At 46.8% G+C, this 11,850-nt stretch overlaps 1 protein-coding gene across 1 annotated transcript in view; it reads right to left on the reverse strand.

Annotated features, from left to right (window-relative positions):
- Positions 1–515: 515 nt before the first annotated feature.
- Positions 516–11,850, reverse strand: part of LOC139532737 (rho-related GTP-binding protein RhoE-like) — a 17,450-nt gene continuing 6,115 nt past the window's right edge. The window contains exons 3-5 of the mRNA XM_071330702.1: positions 4,033–4,142; positions 2,215–2,349; positions 516–2,102 (exon numbers count right to left, since the gene is read on the reverse strand). Coding sequence (XP_071186803.1) covers positions 1,854–2,102; positions 2,215–2,349; positions 4,033–4,142 — 494 coding nt within the window. The 3' untranslated portion in view covers positions 516–1,853. The remainder of the gene's footprint in view (positions 2,103–2,214; positions 2,350–4,032; positions 4,143–11,850) is intronic.

Here is an 11,850-nt window from a genome sequence, read left to right on the forward strand (position 1 = left end):
AACAGTTTGTCTGGGTTGTATACTGAAGGGAAACAGTTTGTCTGGGTTGTATACTGAAGGGAAACAGTTTGTCTGGGTTGTATATTGAAGGGAAACAGTTTGTCTGGGTTGTATATTGAAGGGAAACAGTATGTCTGGGTTGTATATTGAAGGGAAACAGTTTGTCTGGGTTGTATATTGAAGGGAAACAGTTTGTCTGGGTTGTATATTGAAGGGAAACAGTTTGTCTGGGTTGTATATTGAAGGGAAACAGTTTGTCTGGGTTGTATATTGAAGGGAAACAGTTTGTCTGGGTTGTATATTGAAGGGGAAACAGTTTGTCTGGGTTGTATATTGAAGGGAAACAGTTTGTCTGGGTTGTTGTTGTTTTGCGACATCAATTAAATGTATGTATAACATGCCTACAGGGGCAAAGTCATGAACAGCCAACGAGACACAGTTCTTTGTCTGTGGAACTAAATTACATTTTATTTCATACATGTCATGCAATGTGATGAAAAAATTATAAAATTCTGTTTTTTTTTTCTTAATTTTGTTTTTATTTGAAAGGGAAAATATATAATTCAATAAATATTGTAGCAACACCAATGGGACACAGACATAACATTTACATTAAAAAAGGGGGATGACCTAATGACAAAACACAACAAACAACCGTTTCTTTCTTTTCATTCATGTCAGAAACAGAAAGCATTAGCAGGCTAGCTGATGATACTGCTCTAGGAGAAGCTGTTCTGAAAACATTTGAAAAGCATCGCGAGTTTAATAAAGGCATTGGAATATACCAGAATTCATGGCGCTTTTTAGCGAAGCCTTGATCTTTAAAAAGTGCATTTATACTTTAGACATATCCAGTGAACAACGTCCTTCAACCAAAGTCGCTTCATTTGTTTATTTCGTTCCCCTCCCTTGCTGAGAGCAGATTCACAAGGTGTTGCATAGCTGAAAGGGCACGTCCATAAACTGTTCAGCATCACAATACCCTGTCTATCATTACGCCAACCAGATCAGAAGTCCTAGCATGTCAACGGTCATTGGTTTAAATGATATGGGCTTACAGTAAATTCTACAAAATACAGGAAAGACATGACTGGAACAACAGGACCATTAGGTCAGGAAACACTTGACTTGCAACCACAAGAAGGAGGAAGAGAAACAAACAAGCTGATGGAAACCACGGTGATGTGCTGCGTGCGCAGTGTCATGTCACGTCCAGATCTTTGATCCAGTGCAAGACGGCCGCTCGTCTTCAGCGTTCCAGAGTGCACCGCTGCAGTCTCTCATGGTGATGGAGTCAGCTGTACAGACGGGGGTGAGCCTATCATCATTTACAGTTACATGTACAGCGTGGATCTCCTGTTCACATCCTTTCTGAAGTCCTTAGAAAAACGTCCGGGACTCGTTCAACTTTTCCTACGTGACATCACTTCCTGTGGAAATGTTAATTTCCTGTGAAAGGCCATGACCACTTCCTCGTCCAGCTCTAAGAGGAAACAGTGTTACTACCTCCCGGGACGCCGGAAGGAAGGCAGCTAATTGGCCCAAAGCAGAGATAGCTTCCTCTTCTGGTAAAAGATATGTAAGGGAGATGGATGGTAGACAGACAGGCTACACTGAAAGTATTGTGTTGTCATTGATACGGTGGATTTCATCTACATTTACATTGTATGATGCATATACAAAACTCCACCCCAGGACAGCAAGCCAAGGGCTTTAAAGTGCAGGAAGGGAAGGGCCTCACCCTCTAATGTTCCAAAATGCACTATGCTCTGACCTTTAACCCCTGTCCTCACTGCATGCTTCAATCCCAGCCTACAAACCCACTCCTGAGGTTCGTGACCCTGCCCACCAGGTCACATGACACTGCAACTCTTTGCTTTGTCCTTCCGCAGGTCTGACGCTACCGCCGCGAGGTCGGGCCTAGTGGGCATGTGCGAGATCCTTTTGTTGCCTCTGGTAGATTTGTTGCGTTTGACGTTCTTGTTGTTCTTGTTGACGCAGGCCAAGGTGGCCACGTGGAAAATGTCCCTGACGCTGTTCTCTGACTGCTGGGCTGAGCACTCGATGTAGGGGGCTGAGATCTGTTTGGCCATGTTGGAACCCTGTAGAAAGAAAACACATTGGAATTGGAATTTCAGTTTACTTCCTGAATTGACTGAATTGAAATGGAATTGACCCAAAATCTGAAGAAAATGCACTCTACAACCACCGTACCTGATCATATGACACAGGCATCTGTCTGTGATTGGATAGCTCCACCAGCGTGGAGAGGTCGGTGCGCAGGTCTGATTTGCAGCCCACCAGGAGCATCTTGGTGTTGGGACAGAACTCCTGGATCTCCCCTTTCCACTGTGGAGGACAGAGAAAGTCATTGAGACTGGGAGGACAGGACCAGACAGAATGGGAGCTAGTCCAGACTAGCCATCAAATACTTGCCTCCTCCTGTCCTTGATTCCTCAATTCCTCACCTCCCTCTCAAAGCTCATTGGAGGAGGAGGTACAAAAGAGGAGGGACCTTGGAGCCTCTCCTCCAATGGATTTTGAGAGGGAGTAATTGAGGAATCAAGGACTGGAGGTATCAAGTATTTGACGGCTTGTACACTTTTTTCAGACAGAACCTGAGCCCTCTCCTTCTGAAGAACAAAGCCACTTCCTGTTTCCAGTCACCATGCTGCATCACACGGCGTTGAACCCAGGAAGGAATGCAGTATCGGGGGCTTTAAGGCCAGAGATAATCCTTCCTGTTTCCAGTCACCATGCTGCATCACACGGCGTTGAACCCAGGAAGGAATGCAGTATCGGGGGCTTTAAGGCCAGAGATAATCCTTCCTGTTTCCAGTCACCATGCTGCATCACACGGCGTTGAACCCAGGAAGGAATGCAGTATCGGGGGCTTTAAGGCCAGAGATAATCCTTCCTGTTTCCAGTCACCATGCTGCATCACACGGCGTTGAACCCAGGAAGGAATGCAGTATCGGGGGCTTTAAGGCCAGAGATAATCCTTCCTGTTTCCAGTCACCATGCTGCATCACACGGCGTTGAACCCAGGAAGGAATGCAGTATCGGGGGCTTTAAGGCCAGAGATAATCCTTCCTGTTTCCAGTCACCATGCTGCATCACATGGCGTTGAACCCAGGAAGGAATGCAGTATCGGGGGCTTTAAGGCCAGAGATAATCCTTCACGTTTCCTCTCAAACACAATAAACACTCTGGGATCAATGGCCTTTAATCAGTGGATATAATCTGCTACTAATGCAGTCTGGGGATCAAGGAGTGTTTGGCTGGCTGGCTGGCTGACTGGCTGACTGGCTGGCTGGCTGGCTGGCTGACTGGCTGACTGGCTGACTGGCTGACTGGCTGGCTGGCTGGCTGGCTGACTGGCTGGCTGGCTGGCTGGCTGGCTGACTGGCTGGCTGGCTGGCTGGCTGGCTGACTGGACATTGAGGGATCAGGTTCTGTGTTGTACAGACAGGTGATTGTTAGAACTGGCCCAGAGGAAGGAAGGAACTCTGTTTTGGAACGGAACCTTCTCATGTTATTTTTCTATAGCAGAGTCACATCAGAGGACACTAAAAATCACTCCCTTCCTTTCCCTGCCCTCCTCTCACCCTAACGCCCCCTAACCCATTACGACCTCTGTCTGTACCTCAACTCTCTAGATGTTTAAGTGGGCTAAGTGGAAAAAACAGGAAATTACTGGGAAAAACTGGTAATTACTGGGAAAACGTTCTGGGGGAGGTCAAGTGAAAAGGATATTAAAATGAATTCATTGAATGAAAACTGTATATGTAGTTTCTTTCAAGTGAGGTAAAAGAAAAACAACATCCATATTCTAAAGGCTATAGAGGTTGACTAATGGTAGGTACACACAAGTGGAGGACGGACCATAAAAATGGCTGGAACTGAGCCAATAGAATGGTATCAAACACATGGAAACCATGTGTTTGATGCCATTCCACTCATTCCACTCCAACCATTATCATGAGCCTGTCCTCCCCAATTAAGGTGCCACCGACCTCCTGTGGTACACACCTTCTTTATTACGCTGTCGAGTGTGTCAGGACGGCTGACGTCAAAACAGATAAGGACAGCGTCTGAGTCTGGGTAGGAGAGAGGCCTCACGTTGTCGTAGTATGGAGACCCTGAAACAACAGAACAAAGCACAGGTCAGCACACGGACAACTACAACTCACACAATACACAGAGAACTACAACTCAAACAATACACAGAAAACTACAACTCACACAATACACAGAGAACTACAACCCACACAATACACATAGAACTACAACTCACACAATACACAGAAATCTACAACTCACACAATACACAGAGAACTACAACCCACACAATACACAGAGAACTACAACCCACACAGAACTACAACTCACACAGAGAACTACAACCCACACAATACACATAGAACTACAACTCACACAATACACAGAAATCTACAACATTTACATTTAAGTCATTTAGCAGACGCTCTTATCCAGAGCGACTTACAAATTGGAACGTTCATACATATTCATCCTGGTCCCCCCGTGGGGAATGAACCCACAACCCTGGCATTGCAAGTGCCATGCTCTACCAACTGAGCCAACAACTCACACAATACACAGAAATCTACAACTCACACAATACACAGAGAACTAACACTCCTGCTGTGGATGTAAGAGATTGAGACAGAGTAAAAAAACACACATGGATACATTGAGCATCCTATGGGCCAACCAAACCTGTCCAAACCAGATAATGACATAGTCATAGAGATGAAGATGTTTTGGTGATGAGAGACCATTTCTCCACAGCGAAGGACACAGTCATTAGCATCAAGATAATACACACTGGAAGAACATCAACAGAATAGATGCAGACGTTACGCTGACTGCAGCTATACGTTGTGTTTGAGGACTAGGTTACTTCTCTCTTGAGACAGACCAGAGTTCCAGAGAAAGCAGAAACCTAGAAAACCATGCCAACCCCTTAAACTGAGACCATGTGTAGGAAAACGCCTCTCTCTTTCACTCTCTCCATCCCAACCTCCCTTCATCCCTCTCTCCCTCCCTCCTCCCCTATCTCTGTAACAGCTTAGTGGTGAGGGGTTTAGGCTTACATCAAGGTGAGAGACCGGGTCACGTGAGCAGCTGTGGAAACTAAAGTCTAGGGCTACCCACATGTAACAAAGCCCCGCTGCCAAAGAATCCGGGGAATTTCGTTTTTCATGTCTAAAGTGGCGGGGACTCTTGGGAGGTCTTTTCCACATGCCCAGAGGAAGCCACCACACACACACACCCGCACACAGGAAGGAATGCAGTATCTGGAAGAAGCCGATCTAGCTGGATCAACATCCATTCATCGTCCTCCTGCCCTGCCACACACCCTATTCCCTATATCGTGCACTACTTTTGACCAGAGCGCTCTATATAAGTGCACTATATAGGGAATAGTGTGTCAGTTAGAGGATGTTGAGGATGGGGGTAAGGATCAGTTAGAGGATGTTGAGGATGGGGGTAAGGATCAGTTAGAGGATGTTGAGGATGGGGGTAAGGATCAGTTAGAGGATGTTGAGGATGGGGGTAAGGATCAGTTAGAGGATGTTGAGGATGGGGGTAAGGATCAGTTAGAGGATGTTGAGGATGGGGTAAGGATCAGTTAGAGGATGTTGAGGATGGGGGTAAGGATCAGTTAGAGGATGTTGAGGATGGGGGTAAGGATCAGTTAGAGGATGTTGAGGATGGGGGTAAGGATCAGTTAGAGGATGTTGAGGATGGGGGTAAGGATCAGTTAGAGGATGTTGAGGATGGGGGTAAGGATCAGTTAGAGGATGTTGAGGATGGGGGTAAGGATCAGTTAGAGGATGTTGAGGATGGGGGTAAGGATCAGTTAGAGGATGTTGAGGATGGGGTAAGGATCAGTTAGAGGATGTTGAGGATGGGGGTAAGGATCAGTTAGAGGATGTTGAGGATGGGGGTAAGGATCAGTTAGAGGATGTTGAGGATGGGGGTAAGGATCAGTTAGAGGATGTTGAGGATGGGGTAAGGATCAGTTAGAGGATGTTGAGGATGGGGGTAAGGATCAGTTAGAGGATGTTGAGGATGGGGGTAAGGATCAGTTAGAGGATGTTGATGATGGGGGTAAGGATCAGTTAGAGGATGTTGAGGATGGGGGTAAGGATCAGTTAGAGGATGTTGAGGATGGGGGTAAGGATCAGTTAGAGGATGTTGAGGATGGGGTAAGGATCAGTTAGAGGATGTTGAGGATGGGGGTAAGGATCAGTTAGAGGATGTTGAGGATGGGGGTAAGGATCAGTTAGAGGATGTTGAGGATGGGGGTAAGGATCAGTTAGAGGATGTTGAGGATGGGGGTAAGGATCAGTTAGAGGATGTTGAGGATGGGGGTAAGGATCAGTTAGAGGATGTTGAGGATGGGGGTAAGGATCAGTTAGAGGATGTTGAGGATGGGGGTAAGGATCAGTTAGAGGATGTTGAGGATGGGGGTAAGGATCAGTTAGAGGATGTTGAGGATGGGGTAAGGATCAGTTACTGCAGAGGAAGTGCTTGCTGCTCAGTCCTCAACGGAGAGGAACGCAGAAGGATATGTTTCACATATTTACTGGAAGTCCTATAATCACTAAGTGACACACAACCACATCTAGACATTCAGAATACTGACAAACCCTCCATCCACAGGAAATCTGGGGGAATGTTATTTTATAGAGGATGAGGTTGCTACTAAGGGTCATACTGTTAGTAGTTCTATAGAAGACAGATTCAAAACTTCACAATAAGTTCATGGCTATCCCAGGACAATCAGTGGTGTGTATTTGAGTGTTTTCCTCAGCCATAAATAGCTGTTCCTCTCTTATGGAAGTGTATTAGGAGGATGCTGCTATGTGTCTGTTTCATCCCAGCTGGATCTGAACCCCTGTGAGGACATCTCCTGGTGCCCAGCTGATAGAACGCCCCACACACACACACAGACACACACACACGCGCACACGCACACACACACACAACAGGAAGTTCCACAGTGGACAAAGTCCTGTTGACTATCACCTCATTAGTTTCTGCTCCGTCCTTGTTCCCCTCAGGACATTTTCATCTGAGAGGAAGGAAGACACCCACCCACTGTTCTGCCTCTTTTGTTCTCTTCTCTCTCTCCTTGTCTCTTGCTCCCTTCATCTCTATTTTTTTTTATATCTGTCACAGACAGACAGACAGACAGACAGACAGACAGACAGACAGACAGACAGACAGACACATTAGGGGAGTAGGCAGCTGCTGACACATGCTCCCGGTCGCTCTCTTCAGCCCTCAGAGTGACAGACGAGGCAGAGAGAGAGAGGCCTGACCACAGAGCTCTTAGTCTGCGTCCCAAATGGCACCCCATTTGCTGATGGGCCTCGAGTGCACTTCATAGGGAATAGGGTGCCAGCTGAACTGATAGCTGAGTGGAGCCCTGTGTGGACCACAACAGTTCAGCTCCATCTGAACCATTCATTTCACAGTTAGTCCTGCTGCCAGACCTCTGAATCCCATCAACCTCAAGTCCTGCTGCCAGACCTCTGAATCCCATCAACCTCAAGTCCTGCTGCCAGACCTCTGAATCCCATCAACCTCAAGTCCTGCTGCCAGACCTCTGAATCACATCAACCTCAAGTCCTGCTGCCAGACCTCTGAATCACATCAACCTCAAGTCCTGCTGCCAGACCTCTGAATCACATCAACCTCAAGTCCTGCTGCCAGACCTCTGAATCACATCAACCTCAAGTCCTGCTGCCAGACCTCTGAATCACATCAACCTCAAGTCCTGCTGCCAGACCTCTGAATCACATCAACCTCAAGTCCTGCTGCCAGACCTCTGAATCACATCAACCTCAAGTCCTGCTGCCAGACCTCTGAATCCCATCAACCTCAAGTCCTGCTGCCAGACCTCTGAATCACATCAACCTCAAGCATGCCACTTAAGAAAAAGGCCCTAATGCGAGGAGTGTGTGTCAATGTGAGAGGTGAAGAACGACAGAGAGAGAGAGAGAGAGAGAGAGAGAGAGAGAGAGAGAGAGAGTTTAAGACAATCTGAGTTCTGAATGATACACAGCACCTTGTATGTGAGTTACCCAGGTCACACAGTGTAAATGATTCAGTTACCCAGGTCACACAGTGTAAATGATTCAGTTACCCAGGTCACACAGTGTAAATGATTCAGTTACCCAGGTCACACAGTGTAAATGATTCAGTTACCCAGGTCACACAGTGTAAATGATTCAGTTACCCAGGTCACACAGTGTAAATGATTCAGTTACCCAGGTCACACAGTGTAAATGATTCAGTTACCCAGGTCACACAGTGTAAATGATTCAGTTACCCAGGTCACACAGTGTAAATGATTCAGTTACCCAGGTCACACAGTGTAAATGATTCAGTTACCCAGGTCACACAGTGTAAATGATTCAGTTACCCAGGTCACACAGTGTAAATGATTCAGTTACCCAGGTCACACAGTGTAAATGATTCAGTTACCCAGGTCACACAGTGTAAATGATTCAGTTACCCAGGTCACACAGTGTAAATGATTCCGTTACCCAGGTCACACAGTGTAAATGATTCAGTTACCCCAGGTCACACAGTGTAAATGATTCAGTTACCCAGGTCACACAGTGTAAATGATTCAGTTACCCCAGGTCACACAGTGTAAACGATTCAGTTACCCCAGGTCACACAGTGTAAATGATTCAGTTACCCAGGTCACACAGTGTAAATGATTCAGTTACCCAGGTCACACAGTGTAAATGATTCAGTTACCCCAGGTCACACAGTGTAAACGATTCAGTTACCCCAGGTCACACAGTGTAAACGATTCAGTTACCCAGGTCACACAGTGTAAATGATTCAGTTACCCCAGGTCACACAGTGTAAACGATTCAGTTACCCAGGTCACACAGTGTAAATGATTCAGTTACCCAGGTCACACAGTGTAAATGATTCAGTTACCCAGGTCACACAGTGTAAATGATTCAGTTACCCAGGTCACACAGTGTAAACGATTCAGTTACCACAGGTCACACAGTGTAAATGATTCAGTTACCCAGGTCACACAGTGTAAATGATTCAGTTACCCAGGTCACACAGTGTAAATATGTATACAGTACAGCTGATCTAAGGCAAGTCCTCACAGTCATGCAAAAACTAATTTGATTGAGTTTTCTTTCAGGCTAACAACGTAAGACCTTGTGGAAATATGCACCGCTCCTCTTAAGTTTGCAGAAAGATCTCAGCGTTTACAAAAGGGCTCTTTGTTCAGTAGCAAGTAGCAACCTTTCGTCCCCGGAATGTGAAACATGCGGCTCCAATTCGCCGAGCTCCAGAAATTGATCCGGTGCAGGCAACAAAGGCTGGCTGCTGGCCGTGGTCTGTAGAAGGGAAGGCATGGGGGCTTGCTGAAGCAGAGCCCCTCTCAGCTGTCTAGAAGCCAGAGTGGACAGGCAGCAGCCCCTGAACAACTGACTGCAGAAACACACAGGATACAGGTTGGAATTCAGAATAGATGCTTTGCATTCAAGTTAGTGGAGGAATGTCAATGGTGCCTGTATAACGTCTGAAAGGTCAATCACCCTGATGGTTGTCTCTCTGAGTGTCACTGGCCTCTTTGTGCCGGGTTGAACCAGCTGCTGTGTCCCTCCTATAGGCTGGCTCAGAGCGTTCAGCGTGCACGGAGCACGGCCGGCCTACAACAGTGTCAACAAACGCGCTAGTAGTCAATCCATCATCCTGTCTCAACCGCTGAATCACACAGCAGTCATGCGGGAGGCGTGTGTGGAGGCAGCGAGGGAGGAGACAGGACGGCAACCAGCTGGCGCTGAGATTCTTTGATTGCCCTTCATTTCTAAATCGCTGGAGGTCGGGGCCCCTCATATAGCATATGAACATGACAGAAGCCATGGCAAAATGTGTAGAATTGCAGGAAATTTGCTTGAAAACTGCAACATTTTCTCTCAGCCTGGTGATAAAACTGCAAATGTTTCTCTCTGTCCCATGGCAAAATGTTTTCAATTGCAGGAAAGGCCCCCTGGAGGTAGGTGCTCCCAAATCCGGCCCTGGGGAGAATGGCTCCTGCAGATAAGCCCAGCTCAGCTCTAGCTTTATCCCCGGTATCTAGCACCCCTCCTCATCCCCCGTCCTCCTCCTCCCTCTTCTTCTCAGCATGTGATTGATATGGAGGAGCCTAGCAGCTGTGGGATTCACTCCCCCCTTTGAAATCTCCCTAACTAACTCAGCAGCCCCAGCACTAATCAATATGTTTCCCTCTGCCGCTTGTCTTGCCAGGGAGCAGTAGGGGGCAGGAACTCAGGCATCTGTGGAACTGGAGCCCCCGCTGACCCTTCCAAACTGAAACCCACAACCCTTTGACCCTCCCAGGAAGGAACCCACATCCCCCTGACCCCTGACCCTCCAGACTGAAACCCACATCCCCCTGACCCCTGACCCTCCAGACTGAAACCCACATCCCCCTGACCCCTGACCCTCCAGACTGAAACCCACATCCCCCTGACCCCTGACCCTCCAGACTGAAACCCACAACCCTTTGACCCTCCCAGGAAGGAACCCACATCCCCCTGACCCCTGACCCTCCAGACTGAAACCCACATTCCCCTGACCCCTGACCCTCCAGACTGAAACCCACATCCCCCTGACCCCTGACCCTCCAGACTGAAACCCACAACCCTTTGACCCTCCCAGGAAGGAACCCAGATCCCCCTGACCCCTGACCCTCCCAGGACTCCCTACAGTACGAGGTGGTGGTGGACTGACCCTCCCAGGACTCCCTACAGTACGAGGTGGTGGTGGACTGACCCTCCCAGGACTCCCTACAGTACGAGGTGGTGGTGGACTGACCCTGGTGTTCTCTGTTTATCTGTGATGCAGTTAATGAACCACAGACAGTCAGTCAGGGGGTAACAACAAAATGGAGGTCATTAAGGTAATGTCCTGGGAAGTTATTAACTCCCATTTGTCCTCTTTGTGCTCCTTGACCTTCAGGGGTTAAAGGTTAGAGGCCTGTCGGCTGGGCTACGGGGTGTTGAAATGTTTCTTTGCAATGTTTCTCTCATTGCGTCTCTCCTTGGATGTTGAACGTGGAGGTGTGTGTCTGAGGCAGTTTGTAAGGTGATTGGCTGTATGCCTGCCCCCTTTATTTAAGAGTTAGGATAGTGAGTTGATATGGGTTCAATAGCTTTATGTCAGTGGTATTTGTTCTATACTATATTGTATTACTGGGCTGTGTTCTATACTATACTGTATTACTGGGCTGTGTTCTATACTATACTGTATTACTGGGCTGTGTATACTATACTATACTGTATTACTGGGCTGTGTTCTATACTATACTATACTGTATTACTGGGCTGTGTTCTATACTATATTATACTGTATTACTGGGCTGTGTTCTATACTATACTGCATTACTGGGTTGTGTTATATACTATACTATACTGTATTACTGGGCTGTGTTCTATACTATACTATATGACTGGGCTGTGTTATATACTATACTGTACTGTATTACTGGGCTGTGTTATATACTATACTATACTATATTACTGGGCTGTGTTATATACTATACTATACTGCATTACTGGGTTGTGTTATATACTATACTATACTGTATTACTGGGCTGTGTTCTATACTATACTATACTATATTACTGGGCTGTGTTCTATACTGTAATGTATTACTGGGCTGCATTATATACTATACTATACTGTATTACTGAGTTGTGTTATATACTATACTATACTGTATTACTGGGCTGTGTTCTATACTATACTATATTGTATTACTGGGTTGTG

The sequence above is a fragment of the Salvelinus alpinus genome, chromosome 10 (genome assembly GCF_045679555.1).
Source record: "Salvelinus alpinus chromosome 10, SLU_Salpinus.1, whole genome shotgun sequence".
Classification (NCBI taxonomy): Eukaryota; Metazoa; Chordata; class Actinopteri; order Salmoniformes; family Salmonidae; genus Salvelinus; species Salvelinus alpinus.